Below are 18,385 nucleotides of genomic sequence, written 5' to 3'. Positions count from 1 at the left end.
GACAGCAGAGCAGCTGTCCTCAAGGTGGGTTTGACCTTATCAGATGGAAGCAATGTAGGAAAGCACATTAAAAAAAAAACATTTCTGGTGCAATTAGGCAGATGCCTCTGAGACTGGGACAGTGAAAACTCCTGCACAGCCAGCACGGGCCTGGGACGTGGGCTGGAGCAGCATCACCTCCAAAAAACATCAAGCAGTGGAAAGCAGCAGGGTGTGTGCATAGATTATGGATTTAATTATAATCTCCCAGCCCACTGTTTGGAGCAGAGGGAGGGAGACGTTATTATTACTCACTTGCAGGAACTTTCAGATCTTCTCACTTTTAATCACTCAAACTACCGGAGATGATTAGTGCTTTGCTGCCTCAAAAATAAGGTTCTTGGCAGGCAAGGTCATCCTGCATCAGCTCATTGCCTCCAGTCACCTCTTCCTGGGCACAGCCACCAGGGTGGCAAGTACTCTTCCCATTATCATGGAATAATTTGGGTTGGAATTATGACCTTAAAAATCTTCTCATTCCAACCCCTCTGCCATGAGCAGGGACACCTTCTGTTATTTTTACCCTTGACTTGTGTTTACCTCAGGGCACTGTAAAAGCCCTAACGAGTGTGCACAAGGAAGAGACACTGAGGGATTTCTTCTCTCACAAACACCCAAAGCTCCCCGGCCAAGGTGGTAATTTATCAACCTCGTTATGCCATCAAAACAAATTGCCTCAAAACACAACAAAGGGCTCTTTTGGCGTGTTAACAGCAAGAGCTTGAGGAGGAAAAGGGCCATAAAAATAATGATCAGTAGTTTTTATGGTAAAGACTTCCACGGGGAAGAGGTGATGGTTGTGTGTGTCCAGCAGCCAGGAACGCTCAGCTGCTTGCTCAGGGGGGGGAAAGTGTCAAGGAAACACCAGCAGCTTGCAAATCCTGGGAAGATGCTGGGGAACAGGGCAGAGGGAACTGTGGATTTCAGGGGGGAAAAGAAAAAAAGCTAAATATTTCCCAACTCTTGAGCTCTTGTTATCCCACTCCTCACTCCCACAGCAGGACTAAGCCAGATCTCACCACTTCCTGAGCAAAATGCAAAGCCCCTTTAATGAGGTTAATTAAAACGTGGAGCCTGGGGCCGTGTCCTGCAGCTGCAGGAGCATCAGCTCGGCCATTAGTGCAGCGGGTGCTGGTAATTAGAGCAGCACCAGCAATTACTTGCTTACTGTTTTTCTTGGTCTTGCTGTTGTTTTTCACTCTCTTCCAAAAAGAGATACAGACCCCATGCACCCTTTGGTCGAGCTGGAAAGTGGACCCTGCTCTGAGTTTGATTTGGAGGGTTATCAAAGCCTCGGTGTACCTGAGACGCAGCTGAACTGCAGGGAAAGAGAAAATTGCCTAAGTCTGACGTATAAACTAATACTGCAAAAACAACAAAAAAAATTATCCCATTCTTCGGTATTTCTAAGGAAAGGGGTAGTCCCAGAGGTGAGCTCCAGCCCTGCCAGAGAGAGGAAAAGCATATTGTGCATTGCTGAGGTTTTCCAGTGCTGTTCTGTGCTCCCGAGGTTGGACCTTGTGCATTTATTTATAGCTGGGTGACTTAATTAGATGTTCTTTTGTCTCAAGTGGCAGCGAGATGAATCAGCACTCTCTGTACACATGCAAGGTCTCTGCTCAGGACTGGCTCCTCAGCAACTCACATCACCATCCTTCCAAAAACCCACGGCAGGGGAAGGGGGGCTGGACTCCCCCTGGCCCAGGACTCTGGCCCAAAGTCTCCAGTGCTGCATTTCCTCAATTCACCTTTGATAACTCTGCCACAGAGGTTAAAAGCAAGGGTGTCCTTCCAGTAATGTCTCAGGATGAAGAAATCCAAGCCTCAATGCATTCCCAGGAATGATGGGTTCTCTCAGGACAGAGAGCAGGGGCACGAGTGGAGCTGGTCCTGCCTCAGTTCTGAAGGACTCACCACAGATCATCTGGAGCTTGTGTTGCCAAAAGTTGCCAGGCAAAGAGCCAAAGAAAGCTGATGAAAAGGATTCTTGTGATTAATTTTTTTCCCTTCCTTTAGCCACATACCCCAGAAGAGGCTGGTTCCCCCTGCAGTCCTGCCTGCCACCCCAAATCCCAAACCCTCCAGCCCCCAGGGGATTGCTCTCACCTTTCAGCACAAATAAGGTGTCCTCTGAGACAGCTGTGGAAACTCTCCTCTTGGCAGAGCTGAAGTCATTTATCCAACACCCTGTTAGCAAGCCCAGACAAGCACCTGCAAGCTCAGGGATGTGGTGGGGGTATCCTCACCTTTGCTCAGCCCAAGCTAACCCCACCCAGCTCAACTGGGCGGGTTACCTGTGCCACCCTAAGGATCTGGACAAGATGCAACCTGGGGATATTTGGGTCCTGAGAGGTGTTGGTCTACATCAAGCCATGGGTGGGTGTCCCAGCTCCCCCAAGCAGGACTCCAAGGCTGGTCCATCACCCAGTGGAGGAGCTGGTGCATGGGCAGAGCCCCCACACGTGTCAGTGCAGCTGCTGCAAAGAGGCCCTGACTTGTATGTTGATTTTTTCTGTTTTTTTTTCCAGCAGCACAACTGGTCCCTTGCTGTTTTACACACTGAACCCACTTGGTCATGTTCTAACTGATGCAAGACTGAACCACAAAGTTTTACACATTCCCCCCAGTGTCTGGCTTCATTCTTCATCAATGTTTTCATATAACGTTGCCAACATCACATCATAAAGGAAACGCATGGCTCTGTCAGCCAGATGTCTTTCCAGCATTCCAGCACTTTCATTTGCAACCAGCAGTTCCTCCTGGCTCGGGAGGAGTGCTGCCCATCCCATTCCAAGGGCAGAGTGTGGAACATGGAGCAGGTGCTGATGCCCAGGGTACAGTGTGGGACACGGCGATTCCTCCCGGCTCTTCCTTGCTCTCACTTGGGCAGGATTTTTTTCTCTGATGGCAGATGGGAGTGGGCTGCAGCATTATCTGATTGCTACCTATTTCTGGCACTCTCACAATATTCTTCTGTTCCACCAGGGCAAGAAGCCATTTGTAGGGGGTTGGATGTGTGAGTGGGAAGTCGTTGTGAGTCGCTTTTCTTCAGCCCCAGTGATTGATTATGCAAGAGAAGGTGGAGTGTCCAACCTGTAGCTTTTGGCTGGAGGTCTGTCCTGCAGAGTTGGATCTGCTGGAGGGGCACAGAGAGCTGTACCATCCCCCAGCAGTGTCTGGTGAGATGGGGTGGAGGTTACAAACCACCCTGCTCCCTTCAGGCCTGTGACCTGCTCCCATCTCCTTGTCAAGCCCAGCTTGGTGCTCCTCCAAAGCAATTGGATTTAGGTCTTGGAGAAAGTCTCTTGCATCTGTATTTTCAGTGAGAAATGGTGATTTAGCAAGGAAAAGCTTGGCTAGCCTCGCAGTGCACATGTTGCCTCCCCTCTTCAAACCAGCCTTCCTCAAGCAAACAACCCCATTATGGAGTCACACAGCTCCCCAGGGTAAAAGCTCCTAAGATAATAAAAGAACAGTCCAAATCCAGCACAGGAATGAATTAAACAGGAATGAGGCTTCCCAGTCCTTTGCAGTGCCAGGCTCGCAGCCAGGACAACTCGGGAACGGGTGTCAGAGCAAAATTCTCCCTCCACCTGGGGTTGCTGGTGTAATTGCTTCCGTGGCAGGGACAATATGATTTATTGAAGCTTTTTTTATTTCCCAGTGGCTCACCCAGTGCCATATGTGTGGGGAAGATAAACTGTCTCATTACTGCCCTGATCTCTAATCATGTCACATTTTCAGCTGCTCTGTGGTGACGGTGACACGTTGGTGTTTTGGCCTCCTGTGATGCAAAGATAAAAACAAAAAGAGGGGAAAGAGGAAGGAATAGAAATGCAATGTGATGCTGGCTGTAAAATCACATTGGCCTGGATTTCCCCTGAGAGCAGCACGTACATATGTGACTCTGCTCGGCTCTGTGGTGTCACTGGAGGCAACATGATGGCAGTGTGTGATATCTGCATGCATGTAGGAAATTTAGGGGTTCCCAAGAGGCAGGTGCACCCTCCCAGCTCTACCCGTGAGGGGCTGCATGCCAAGAGTGAAGGGATATGGATTCCCCACAGCAGAGACCTTTGCTGCTCAGAGCATCCACCCCGGGAGGTCCCGAGCAGGGGCAACATGAGCTTGTAAAGGCTCCAGGAATCTTATTTCAGTTTGTAGAGGAAAAATGGGATATTTTTATCCTTCCACATAACAAGATTAACACAGAAAAAAAGCAGGGAAAACCCCCCTGAAACCACCTGTCCACCTTGAAGGTGGTGTAAGAAGGGTGCTCACAGAGAGGTTACAGGGCCTCTTTGTTACCTGCCTAAAATATGACATGTGATATGTAGGGCAAAAGCTTCACAGGAAACTCCTGGGGTTTTTTATGCTATGGTTAAGCAAAGGAAGAATATGACCAGATGCTCTGAAAGAGGCTGCTGGATTCATCAGTGAACAACAGAGACACCTGAATGATTAAACGTTAGAAAGTGAAAGAAACAGAGATTAATTCCATCACTTAATTAGAATACCTCTAATCTTCCCCTTCATGACTATTTTCCTTCTCTTCCCTTCCCTAGTTTGTCCACATGTGCTTCCAGGGAGCATCCTTCAGGGAAGAGGGAGGTGTGAGATATGCCAATGTTTATTTTAACAGCTCCTTTTTTTAGGGCTCTGCTGTGAACACGCTCCTCCTGTTGAATGGGCTTGTTGCTATGGGATAAAGTGATCCAAGTTCCCTGGTTTTGTACTTTTTCTCCCCTCCACTTACATGCAGTTCTTGTTCTTTGCTGAGGGACATCACTGGGTGTGTTCCCAAGCTGTTGGTGGCCCATCCCCCGGGATGTGCCTCCATTCCCTTCATCAGCATTTTGGGGAAATAATGGGCCACCACACATTTTATGCCCTCACGGAGTTTGAGCTGCAACTGGCCGGGCTGGGTGGAGCTTGGAGCAACCTGTTGCCCCTGCCCACATCAGGGTGATTGGAATGAGAGGGTCTTTAACCTCCACTCCAACCCAAACCACTCTGTGATTCCATTAAACCAAACCCAGTCCAAACCACGCCGACCCCCAGCACTTTCTGCAGTGCTCAAGGTGGGTGTTCGACCTGCCAGAGCACCTGTGATGTTGGCTTACCAGGTGAGAATCACAACATTAACACTGTATTTAATATTTAAAATACAAAGATGTAGCAGAGCAACGCTGTGGACTGTCAGGTCTGGCAGCCTGTTTTCCAGCAGCGTGTTCACAGCGGAGCGTTTCAGCTCCTAACACAGTCCATTAGATACCATCACCCCCAGGACAAATTTCTTCCTGACCCTTAGCTGACAAGCCTCATGAGCCCTGGTGCATGAGGGCTGATTGCCCTTCCGCAGGTTTTTTAGCCCATCTGCTTTAACTGCACAGGCTATTTTTACGCCGAAGGCTGGAACACTTTACAGCTCTTTATCCCGGCTTTGTGCGTGCCCCAGGCAGGGGCTGCTGGCCCTGGCTCCCAGCCGGGACCGGGCAGCACCGAGCTCATCAAGCACCGAGCTCATCACCGCTGTAACGAGCCGGAGTGTGAACATCTGGCAGTGGCAGAGCAGCGTCGATTCGCTCACATTATGGTAACGCAGTAACGATGGCTGGTAATTAAACGTCTGACAGTTTTTCCTGTGCAAAAACACCCGCTTGATTGAGTTTTTGAAAGCAAGTGTTATGGCTGAAAGCTGGGCACAGAGCCCTGCTCCTTTGCAGCAGTTCACCCTCCTCTGCCATTGCAGTGGCGAGGGCTGTGCTCCAAACCCCTGCACCTGAGCATCCATACAAACCTGTGTCCTTAACATGTCTGGGACTCCGGGATGCTCGGCAGGAATGCAGGATCTCCTCCTGCACAATGCCCTCCATTTCCTGAGGCTAATTTCCTGGCCAGGGATCCTAAAATGTGCAGAGGAGAGCCAACACCCAGCCCTGTGTCCAGCAAAAGGACAGGCACACACCTGGCCTGGTATCATCATCTCCATCACTGCTGTATCAGAGGGTCACATCCCTGTTTGCCTCCATTCACTGCAAATCCCAAATACCTCTGGACACTGCTGCATCCATGAGATCTGCTGACTCTTCCAGATGTTTCAGGGGAAATGACAGAACTGATAGGAAAGGTGGGAGTCTGGAAGCATTTCTCTGCTGCTGGCTGAAGGCTGCCAGCTCTCAAGCGCTGTTTGCAAGAGGAAATCTTGCTGGAGAGCACAAATATTTGTGCTCAAAGGCAGTGGGCCTAACCTAACACCTTTTCTTCAGGCAAACTCCTCCTGGATTGCAGGAGTCACCCAAATCTCATCTCCCAAAGCGCTGGCTGAGCCCCAGCTCCCAGAGCCACCCCGTGTGCCTCTCACCATGGCAGCTCCTTTCATCCTTCCACAATGTTTGCTCCCAGTTGATCCCACGCTCTTCCTTGCTCATCCCTCTACTCATACAAAGCCAAGCCAAGTGCACAGTTCCACCAGTGTGTTTTCCCTGGATGTTGCTCCTGCAGTGGAGCACAGTTGACTCTCTGCTGCTCACGCCCAGGATCACTGGCAAATTCCTACTCAGCCGCTAATTTAAAATCCCAGCACAGCTATTGAGCCTCCTCCTTGTGGCTTCATACTGCAGAATTGCAATAAAACTTTAATTGAATGCCTTCTTCAAAAGGGGACCTCCCTGAGTTAATGCCAGCCCCCCCGAGTGACCCTTTGCAGCCTCAGTATGTCTATTTTATTACAGCATGCCATGGCCAATTTGATGGGAAAGGGAGACTGTTCAGGCCATGCAGAGGAAGTGCTTTAACATTCATTCAAAGTGACAGTGCCCTGGTGCAATATGACTGGTAAATGCTAAATTGCCACAGATGGCAGATTTATGTTTCCTCTCCCCAAGGTCCCTTGCCTGTGGTGCTGGGGGCTCACTGTGAGCGTTTGAGGAAGGACCCACGTTGCTGATCTGCCTGAAGACACCTTCTTTTTCAGGAGCTGGCTGCTCAGAAAGTGCCAAAATGGGCCAAATGAAAAAATTATCCTGAAAAGTAATGATGTCTTTAAAAGCCAGGTCAAAAAGCCAGAAGGAGGGTGGGAAGGAGCTCAGTCCTTGTCTGTTGAGAGGAAGCTGAGCCACCGCAAAGCAGCCCCAAAGCTGGGAGGATGCTGAGGACCGGGGGGAAGCAGCAGACTATGGCCAAAGCTATGGCCCTGAGCCCCTGCTGGGGTCCCAGCTGGTGGTCTGGGATGCTGATCCCTGTTCCAGACCTGCTTCTGAGGGACATTTCTCCCTCCTCTCATAGGACACCAGAGCCACGGAGCCGCCGGTGCCCGGAGTGACCACGGCTGCCAGCGCAGCCAATTCCTTATGTAATCCCTCCCTTGCATTCCTATTCTCATTCTTTTTTTTGGTTTTATTTGACAGATTTGCTTAAAAACCAGCGTGGGAATACAAATGACATGTTCAATAGATATCAGCTCATGGCTTTACAACATCCCAAAGAACATAAGTACTGTATCATCACAAGTCCTCGGCACAGGCTGAGAACAAAGTCCCCGCTCAGGTCGTGTCAGCACAGGGCTGTTTGTCATTGCTTGCACAGATCTGCCACACACCAAAGCCACTTCCCTTGGTGGTACATGTCCTCCTCTGATGCTTACACAACAGACTCCTAACAGCCATGAACTTACTCTTCCTGGAGGACCTGGGACTGTTTTACAGGAGGAAGAAGCCGTTTGGGGTTAGTTAAAGCTCTGAGGGCTGTTCTGCTGCAGACAACTGCATCCCTCCTTTATGCTCCTTGGATGCAGTGTGAAGGTGACCATTCTTTCCAAATGGCTTGGGAACCGTGTTTAAGAGGTTTTAAACAAATCATTTAATCCCTCCCCAGGTCAGCAGAAATGTTGCTGCTCCCCTTGCTTCACGTTGGCTCTGCAGATTTTAGGAAAAGCTCATCCCTGGGCTTGCCAAGAGGCCTCCCACCTCCCCATTTTTTTTGGCCACCACGGCAGATCAGGCCACAGATTCACCTGAGGAACCCAGGGGAAGCCTGTGCAATTCCATGCTTCATAGGAGACCCGTTTTTCTTGTGTTCATATCTGGTAGCTGCACTCCTCCAGCTCACAGCTTGTGTGATACCGTGAATATAATCCATGCCCATCTGGCTTTTATTTATTCATGATGGTCCTGATCCTGCAATGTGCTGAAATGGAGGGTCTTGGTACCTGTCAGCTGGCAGGAGCACATCCAGGGTAAATTAATATAAAGAGGGATGTGTACATTTGTTTTTACAGTGCTATAAAAGTGGAGCTACTAGGAAATCAGCCTTTAATTGCCCTCTTAATGATTCTAACTCCTCTGCACTTGTTCAGAGCCATCTCTATTGTATCAGGTATAAAAAGAGCAGCTTCACTGACATGGTTTATGGCTTTATTAAACCCAAGGATTTTATATTAATAACCATCAGCTCCTCAGTTATATTTCCCCAGTGAAGGAAATGTGTGTATTGGTGGAGGTCCAAGGCAATTTGTAAACACAAAGTATTAAAAGGCTCAACAATTCTAAAAAGTTTTAATTGGAAACTCAACAAATTGCTTCGGAAGTTCTTAATGCTTCAATATGGAGCTCTCCGATAATGAGGAGCTAATTAAGGGGCCAGGATTCAGTTTTTTATGATAACTGTCTCCATATGGGCTCAGCACTCGGTGCTTGCAGAACTAATGAAGGTCAGAGAAGTAACAGCAAAGGAAGAAAGGAAAATTTTTAGCTCTCGGTGCTGTGATGATGCTAAGCAACAGCCAGTATTTCTGCCTGGGTTTTAGGCCAGGTGCTGAGTGAGCTTCATTTAATTCATGGGACAGTCTGTGTAAGTGCTCTTGAAGTTCTGAGCTGCATTTCACAGCTCAAAGCTGCATTTCACAGCCCAAAGCTGCATTTCACAGCTCAAAGCTGCATTTCACAGCCCAAAGCTGCATTTCACAGCCCAAAGCTGCTCCTGTGGGCCTCCCCACTGGTGGGGGAAGGATGAGCTCCAGTTTCCATGGGTCAGGCTCTACCCTGCACACAGAACCAGTCACTCCTGTGGATAAGCATGGCCTGGAGAATGGCAGAAGTATCACAGTGATGAGGTGCAGGGAGCTGTGCTGGCTGTGTCTGAGCAGGGCAGACAAACATCTGTGCTGCATTCGTGTCCTACCCTGCCCAAAAGCTACCCAGGCATCCCCTGGGATGGGCATGAGCGCTCCAGGGAAGGGAGTTGTATCAGAGCCAAGGGTAGAAAAGGTGAACTGCCAGAATGAGAGCAAATCCCACCAGGTACCCCTTGCAGCCCAAGGAAGGTGTGAACCAGCTGGAGAGCATTGGTCCATCTGACTCACAGGATAAAGGACAGGCAAAATTAAATCATAGAATGGTTTGGGTTGGAAGGGACCTTAAGGATCATCCAGTCCCACCCCCTGCCACGGGCAGGGACACCTTCCACTAGCCCAGGTTGCTCCAAGCCTTGTCCAACCTGGCCTTGGACACTTCCAGGGATGGGGCAGCCACAGCTTCTCTGGGCAACCTGTGCCAGGGCCTCCCCACCCTCACAGGGAAGAATTTCTTCCTAATATTTAATCTAAATCGCTGCTATTTCAGCTTAAATCAATTCTCCATTGTCCTGTCCCTCCATGTCCTTGTAAGAAGTCCCTTTCAATCAAATCTGTCTCAGCTCTGGAGCTGGGACTGGCACGGCTGGTGGGGCTGGGAGCAGGACCTGTGTTCTGCACCACACCATCACAAATCCCCAGTACATTGCTTTCAGATTAATGCCTTGTGAAATATTAACAACACCTAAACACACATACAGAAGTATGGTCAGATGTTTCTCTGAAGTAGCTCACTGACTCCCAGAACTAAATTTGGACCAACAAGCCTCGTGCATCAAATAATTAAGTCATAGGCTATAGAAAGCAATCCTCTGGGATGTACTTGCCTTTGAGTGGCTCATCCACTTCCAAAGTAATACATACCATTAAGTATATGACCATATGGCATCCATTTATAGAATATTGCACTACAGGCAAATAGGATAAAGGTACACCCCTTAAAGCACTTTTCTCATCTCATTAACTTTGGGTACATGTTACAGAGAAGCTGCTCTGTCTCTGTTGTGTTCAAGGACATTTTGTGCTGTGGAGTCTTGTCTTAAATGAATTGCACTAGGAAAATTAGAATCTAAATGTAGCTATGCCCTAAAGCAAACAGCATTATTTTGCCTTTCTGTAATTCGATTTATTTTTGCCGATCGATGTTTTGAAGCAAACGTGTTCTTTTGTCCTCAAATCTTGCCTAATGACCAAGCTGACTTTGGGTAATTTGTGTGTGTGTGTGTGTGGCAGTGTGCCTGGATGGGTTGCTGACAGTTTCAGGTGGTGCCCTGCCTTGTGCTGTGGTCTACCTGAAACATCTCCCCCAAGCTGGACAGATTGGCTGGGACAAACTCTGTGAACACCTGCAGAGGTCTTAGAGAAGAACTGTCTGGTGCTCAGGGTCATGTAGCACATCTCCCAAGACAGAGGACACCGAGCCCAGCTGCTGGGGCAATAATCTACACCAAAAAGCAATTCAGTGCGTGGTCCAGCCAGGATTCACATCCATGGCAAGGCTGTGCATGGGAATCACCCTGAAGCTCTTGAAGAGCTGGGCAGGAGCTGTCTCAGCCAAGCCCAGCCCTGGTGGCAGCATCAGCTTCCATCCCACTGATTGCAGCATTGCTGGATCCAGCTCTAAACCTTACAAAAAAGAACGTGCTGCCCTTCAGTGAGTTTGCTCTGAAGAAATACATTAAGTAAATAGAAATTACTGCAGGTGCCTTCCTGCTTTTTGGCATAACAGATTTCTCTTGCCTATCAAAGATCAGTATTTCTGCCAATTACACTGTGGGGCTCCAGCCCCATTTTTTAGCTTCTTGGGGAGAAAACCACTGCTAAATATCGAAGTTCTCCACAAACCTGGCTGGAAATACAGTGTGTAGCAGGGAAACGAGTCCTCAGAGAGCTGTCCCCATTCTGCATTCAGCCAGCACTTCAGTGAGAGCAGCAGTGCTGACACAGGGCAGCAGCTCAGCCCTGTGTAACTGCCTCAAACATCTACGTGTGGAGGATTGCTCCCTGCTTGTGGTTTAATCCAGCTCTGAGAAACCACATTACACCACTCCTTTTTTTTTTTTTCCCTTTCCCTCCTCCCGTTGAAGAGCCCAGCAGGGAACTGCTGCAAAGGCCAAGAGGTTGAAATGAGTATGTGCAGTTTGCAGCAAACACCAATTGCTTATATTCAATTTCCTGACCTTGGTGATCCGCACTCCTTCCAGGGGCTCTCGTGCATCCGTCTGCTGAGTTTGAAGGCTGAGCCTCATCAGGCCATGTGGCTGAAAAATCACGTTCTCTGGTGGTGCTAAACACGGTCACTTGCTGCTCTGTGTGGAAAGGAGACAACGAGGGTCTGATGATGCACCAGAGAGCCCTTTGCAGCTTGCACTGGTACCAGTTCCCCCAGATGCCAGAGAGATCCAGCTCAGGGGGTCCCTGGCTGGGCAGTGGAGGGGAGGAAAAGTCCTGTCCCTTCACCTGGAGCTGGCTGTGGCGTGGGAATTGCTAAACAATGCTCTCCTGGGGGTGGAGGGGAGAGAGAAGACCCCACATCTCATGCCAGAGGGAGGTGGGACCCCGCATCTCACCCCAGGCAGTGGCAGCAGAATGAAGCTGCTGGTGGTGCTGGGTTCCCGGTAAAACGAGCCCTGCCTTGGGGACAACATACTGTGGAAGGGTGTAAGGGAAGAGCAGGGAAGTGCAGGAGTCATCAAAGGTGGTTGGGAGGGACATGTTAACACACAGTGTCTTAAGCTTCAAAGTATCAAGAAACGTAGGAGAGTTCAGCTGGGAAAGTGCCTGGGATGGTTTCAGGGTGTGTGCTGCTGCACTGCTGCATCCTGCAGGGCTGCAAGGGCCCTGCTTTGGCCAAACCAGGGGGAAGGATTGTGTTGGGTGACAATCACTCATTTTAAGTGCTGGCTACATTAAATGGAAGGACATTTTTACCTGCACGAGCCCGCGGTGAGTTCAGGACGGGGGGCACTCCAAGCATCCGAGAAGGAAAATGATCCAGTTGCCCTCAGTGGTCCAAGGCACTGTCTCTCCAGCTCCAGTGAAGGTAACAGGTGACACGATTTCCTCCTGTTGAGGCACCAACACCAAACACTGTCAGTCCTGGGGTGCATGGACCCCTGTCCACAGCACCAACAGCGATGCAGCTGCAGGAGCAGAGCAGGATTTTAGCTCCTTGAGGCAATGTCTGCTCCAAATGCAAACAGAAGGGGAATCCCTAAAGCAGAGAGCCAAATCCTCCATTCTCCCAGCCCCTCCAGCTCCCAGCAGCAGTAATACTCTCTGGAAGGAAACTCAGGATGGCTGTTCAACATTTACCCAGAAAACCCCACAATAATTCCTGTTATCCCTCCCCTGCACTCGCTCACTCATACAGAGAAGACAATAAACAAAGCAGGGAAGTCTCCTAATATTTTTATTGTTCCTTAGATAACTGTGGATAGTACAAAGTTTTCCTCTTAAAAAAAATTAATTACCTTCACACTTCCATAAACAAAGCTTCCCATGGGAATCTGCTGCCACAGAATTTCCACAGAAGCAATTTCCAACCACCATAATGCTATGTAGATAGTATAACAGTAAGAGAATATTCTCGTAATTATCAACATGAAATTGGTTATCTGTGTATAAGGGTGAACACTGATCTTTTTTTTTTCATTTTAGAAACAAAAACCATCATTTATTAATCCAAACTACATCATTGCATTTACAACATTCATTGCATAAACTGGACATACAAAGTTTTGCCACCTCTGGTAAATAACAGACATACATTATACAATATATTTGCTGAATACATAAGTTCAAACAATATGGGTACAACAACTTGTTCATAATACATACTTAAACCATCGTGTTTAATAGTTACTAAGACACAGATCCATGAGCTACTTCGGGTCTCAGCACAGTTAATCTAAGTGACAAGAACACAGTTGAGAGAGACAGTAGCTGCAATGGAAGGCGAAGAAAACTAACCTGTGATAGGTCTTGTTCAGACAGCGAGAGCTCCTCACGGGTCAGCTTTTTCTGCTTAAAAATACAAATCACACATCCATCACAGCTGACCGTGACGCCGGGGGAATGTCCATGCAACCCACACACAGAAGAGAGCGAGTCTCCCAAGGATAAACTTCCAACAGTCATTGCCTTACTGCTTTAGTATGTACTATAGGTTTGCTATCAGAACAGAAACAAAACAAAACCCCAAACTTAAGTGGTTCTTTAAGTGCAGTTCCAGCTGCAAGTACATGGTGACTCGTTAGTCTATAACACAGAGCCAGACTTCTAGAAATGTAGAGGTAATGCTGATCTGTCAGGTTTATGCTGAATTCTCCTCCATGACGTTGGTCTTAATTTTGGCAGCTGTTTATATATTTACTTATTTAAAGTGTGTTTCCTTATTAGCATTTTTTCTTTTTAAATTAAGTTTCTCCCTTTTTTTTTTTCTTTTTTTAATCCTTTTCGCGTTTATTTCATTTATTTATTTTTCTTTTTTTTTTTTCCTAAACCGGTCTCTAAACGAGGGGGGGGGAGCGGGACTACAACTCGTCGGAGCGGATGACGTGGAAGAGGGTGACGTTGTAAAGTATCTGGTGCCCGTTGTTCCAGGCGTAGAGGGCCCGATCCTTGGGGTTGTAGTCCAACATGGAAATGTGGGAGTACTTGTTCTGGAAGGGGATGTCGATGTACTCGTAGGTGGAGGCGTTGGTCTGGTAGGCGTAGTGCACCTTGGTGCCCCCCGAGTAGCCATTGGTGACGTAGAGGGTGCCGCAGATGATGAAGGCCTCCCCGGCGCTGCGCTTGGGGTAGCTGGTGTTCCAGGTCTGCAGGCTCTGCAGGGTGTTGGGGTCCAGCTTGCTGATGACGATGTTCCCCGCGTTCTGGTTGGTGGCGTAGACGGCCCACAGCCCGTTCTCGTCCACCATGAGGTCAATGTCTGAGTGGCCGCCCCAGGCGTAGTGGTACATGTTGTTGTAGCCGGCATAATCCAGGCTGCGGGTCTTGAGGATGGTCTCTGTTTTCAAGTCAAACCTGATAATTATGTGGCTTTGGTATTTGTTGAAGTAAATGGAGCCATTGTAGACCACTTGACCGGTGCCCGACCACGGGTGAGGGAGGCGGTGGGAGGTAAAGTTGTCAGTGTTCATGAAATCTGCCATGGATTTGTACTCGCGCACGAAGCGGTTGTTGTGGTAGCTGTCCATGTACCAGACCTGGGCGGGCAACAGAAACACAGGAGGGTTAGAAAACAGCAGAGACCGGCTGAGACCTTTGCATGTCACCCTAAAAAACTGGGCTGTGGGAGAAACCCAGAGCAAGAAATCATGGAATCATCACAGAATGGTTTGGGTTGGAAAGAACCTTAAAACTTATCCCCTGTGACACCTTCCACTAGACCACTCCAAACCCTGTCCAGCCTGGCCTTGAATCCAATGATGCCTCCAACACCTGCCCAGAAATAACCTCAATTTCTGAAACTCCAAATCAGCCAAGAAATCAGCTGAATAGCAAAGCTTTCCCGGGGGGTAACCTGGTATCTCCCCAGGAGCATGAGAGCTTAAGTGCTCCCCTGGGAATGCTGCATGATTGGCACCATCCTTCCAGAGGGCAATTAACATCTTTTCCCTGGCTAAACCCAGCATTTTATGTGGATGCTGCTTTTGCTTCCTGTAAGCCCCGTCGTGGTAGCACTCAGTAAATTATCCCAGCTGCTGTGCCTAACTCCATTAATTTGGCATGCAGGAGAGAGGGATGCAATCACTCATTGTCAAGGAAATTTCAGGCAAAGTCCATATTGGCTTAAAAATCATACACTTCTGCATCGAAAGCTTAAACCAAGGCTGCTAAAATATAAGAGAGAAAGAGACATCTAAATCTTGCTATTGGTAGATTGGGGCGAGATTTTAGATCATCATTTAAGTGCCAGTTCGCTGGGGACACTGTCTAGACTCCTAAAAAAAAAAAAAGCTTTTGTTATATGAAACCAATTCCGAGGCAAATGACCAAGCTGTGCAGTTAATATCCAGAAGAAATATCCAGCCAGTGATGACATTATGGATACAGTTACTGCCTAAAAATAAGAGAGCTGCTTTCTGTAAAAACTGTCTAGGAAGGAGAAAAGGTAAATTTAGGAAGGAGAAAAGGTAAATTTAGCAAGAGGGAAGCCTTTAAGGCTGCAGATTTGGGTGATGTAGTGCAAATTTCTTTTGCAGAATCTGACAGTGTTATCTCTGCAGTGTGACAGTCTCCAGGGTCCCTGAGAAGAACAAACCAACATTTGGCTGCTGCCTTTGAAAGGCCAAGTGGGGTCTCCAAAAACTTTGTAGGGAACTTCAGCCCTCCAGCGTTACCTCCCCAGAAACACTGCAGAGGTGGGGAATGAACATGTGGCAAATGCCTCTGGTCCTCACACTTTGGTGGGATTTGAGGGATGTCTGCAAAAGCACCAGAGAACACCCACACACGTCCCTGAGCCCACGGCACAGAGGTGTCTGCAGCCTGGGAAAGCTGGCAGTGAAATGCCTTCAACTAAACCAGCTTGGGAAATTATAGGGAAAAAAAAAACCAAACCCAAGACCAAATTGTCTCTCTGCTGCTCCCGTTTCATTATCTGTTATTAAAACTTCAATACACCAGCGTGTTGTGCTCAGCTTCTAGGCAGAAGCCCAGCAGAACCCCACGTCACCACGCTGGGGCTGCAAGGTGGCAGAACCCAGGAGCATTCCATGCTTTGGAGAGGTGGAGATGGATGGATGAACAACATCTCTCATCACACCAGCTGGCTTTGAGCAACCTCCTCCTGCCAGTGCACATCAATCCCAGCCCTCAGCATCCACCTGCTGCCTCGTGCCAGGCTGCTCCTGTGGGACTCACAGTTTGCCCCAGTTGTGTTCCATGGTTTTGAGACTCAAACAAACGGCCACGTGAGCCACCAAACACCTCCTGGGGCTTGGGGACAGAGGATGGGGATGATAAACTGCCCATCTTTCCCCATCTCCACTTTCCCACTCTGCTGAGCAGCCAATAAAATTCACTTAATGGTGTGTTCCTAATAAAATTCCCAGTAGGTTCATGTATTAGGCACACAGAGATGCTGGTGAAGCTTCAGCTACAGTTTACAGTCTATTTGCATGACAAAAATACACTGCAGAAAAAGGCACGGGTGAAAAAACATTAAAAAGAGTGGTTTGAGACAAAACTCTCTGAGGACATGGAGGATCTCTAGCATCTGAACAACCAGCTTCAGCTGTAAATGACGTCAGTGCCAAGGGACACAGCAAACACAGCCCAAAGGGGACAATTCTGTCCCCTCTCTCAAGCAAAATGAGATGTGATGTGGTGAAGCCTTCCCATCTCACCTCCAATCAGGGTTTTACTGGGGTTATAGGGGAAGTTTTGCTTAATAACTGTAAAATGTGGAGGTGTTGAATTGGGGAACCAGTGCCAACCAGCTGGCTGCTGGAGGAAAAGAGCGCAACAAATCAAGTCACCTTCAAAGAAGCCACCCAGGGGTGGCTTCTCCAGAGCATCCCTTGTCCTCTCTTAGCTACAGAGCTCCCAAAATAGCTGCCCCAATACAGCCCTTGCTGGAGCCTTTATCCTTTGATGAAGGATGCTGCATGCAGGAGGGAATTACATGCAGCCAAGCTCTGTGCCTTTTGTTTTGTTTTGCTGCCTGCAAATCCTCAGCAAACACTCGAGATATTTTCCATTCCATCAGTCATGGGAAGCCTGGATTGATTTTCAGCCAGTTATTGGCCTCCTACCTCCTTGGGATCAAAATTGAATGGTCTGAATGGAAAAAAAAAAAGACCAAAACAAAGCAAAACAAATCTCTCTCTCTGGCTGCAGTCAGTTAATTCCTCACAACAATGAAAGTGGAGGATGGAGGACAAATGCAGTCAGATGACATTATCAGAGGCTCTGGCAGGAGAAGAGCAGCAGGGACCAGGACCACGGGTCCCTCTGCTCAGCCTCAGCCCCCTCCTGGCTGCCAAACACAGAGGAGAAACCCAATGCTTGATTATTTCCCCCCTGTTGTGGGAGGGCACAGACCTCGTGGTGACACTTTTAAGACCATGACTGCTCATCACTGCAAGGAGTTTGACCTGCCCAGGGGAGGGAACACTGCATGGGGCTGCTCACCCCCTCCTCATCCTCCCTCCCTGCGGGATGCTCAGCCCCTCCCGCTGCAGAGGAGGCCAGCAGAGCCCTGTGAGATGAATTGGGACCTTCCCCAGGTTTCACAGGGCATTCTGGGTGTCTGTGATGAGTTCTCAGTGCCCTCAGGTGGGAACAGAAGCGAAGCTGTTGCGGCCTTACCTTGTTCTCTCCCTCGGGAGCGAGAGGATCCGTCATCCACGAGCCGAACCGGGACCCCGAGGTTTTAATTGTGATCGGGTCACTTATTCCTGTCAGCTTCCCACAAGCTGGAAAAGAGTGGAAGGAGGCTGGTGAGCACCACATCAGCCCCGAGACCCCGGCGAGGGGCACCTGAGCTGGCCACCACCCACAGCTCTGCCCACTGCTCTGCCCCGCTGATGGCAGCTCCAGGGTTAGTTAATTAGAGGGAATTAAGTCAAGAACAAGTGTTGAATGCTTTTGGTTGTTTCATGCCTCTTAATAACGTTTGTCCTTATCACACTGTCCCCAGGAAAACAAGCTTTGCTGAACCAGCCGGGCTGTGAATGTCACAGAATAGGGAATGAGGGGAGTGAGCCAGGATCCAGCAGCCAGGTGGAGGAATTAGCTGGATAGCTGCTCTTTTCTGCTCTAATACAGTGGGTGCAGCCAAGATAAAAAGACAGAAGTGTCTATTCCGGCCCTGCTGGAAACATGCATTTGTTACAGGTTATGCAGAGGAGGAAAAAAAAAGAAGTTGGGAAATGATACACAACATAAATCTTGTCCCTGCAAAGACCATTTACCAGCGTCTACCAGCCACCTTCTCTGATCCCTGTCGTGTCGGCACACTTAGGAGACACTAATGAATTCACCAGCTTCCTCCCAGCCAGCTCCAGGAGAGGAACCAAAGGCGGCAGGATGAAGGAGGGAGGTGGGGTGTCCCAGGGATCCCTCAGGAGCTGCCCCGGGAATTCTGCCCAGACTCAGCATCACCACAACAGGGACGAGCGCCCGCTCAGTGCTGTGAGCCAGGTTTGGAGCACACTCAGGTGTCCCACGCCTATCAAATTCAGTGCATCTTAGAGCCCAGTGCAG

At 48.9% G+C, this 18,385-nt stretch overlaps 1 protein-coding gene and 1 long non-coding RNA gene across 3 annotated transcripts in view; both read right to left on the bottom strand.

Moving 5' to 3' along the window:
- Window positions 1-2,711: 2,711 nt before the first annotated feature.
- On the bottom strand, window positions 2,712-12,235 carry LOC113969698. The gene is made up of 3 exons (XR_003534921.1): window positions 12,101-12,235; window positions 11,350-11,478; window positions 2,712-3,823 (listed from the first exon to the last, which is right to left on the bottom strand). It is a non-coding gene; the product is annotated as an uncharacterized LOC113969698 (long non-coding RNA).
- A 329-nt stretch (window positions 12,236-12,564) lies between these two features.
- Window positions 12,565-18,385, bottom strand: part of OLFM1 (olfactomedin 1) — a 32,005-nt gene continuing 26,184 nt past the window's right edge. For both annotated transcript variants that reach the window (XM_027687517.1, XM_027687516.1), the window contains exons 5-6: window positions 17,489-17,595; window positions 12,565-14,379 (exon numbers count right to left, since the gene is read on the bottom strand). In XM_027687517.1, the coding sequence (XP_027543318.1) occupies window positions 13,705-14,379; window positions 17,489-17,595 (782 nt within the window). In that variant the 3' untranslated portion in view covers window positions 12,565-13,704. The remainder of the gene's footprint in view (window positions 14,380-17,488; window positions 17,596-18,385) is intronic.

The sequence above is a fragment of the Neopelma chrysocephalum genome, unplaced genomic scaffold, assembly GCF_003984885.1.
Source record: "Neopelma chrysocephalum unplaced genomic scaffold, ASM398488v2 Primary Assembly neopelma1_74, whole genome shotgun sequence".
Classification (NCBI taxonomy): domain Eukaryota; kingdom Metazoa; phylum Chordata; class Aves; order Passeriformes; family Pipridae; genus Neopelma; species Neopelma chrysocephalum.
This window is presented reverse-complemented; position numbering and strand designations above follow the sequence as displayed.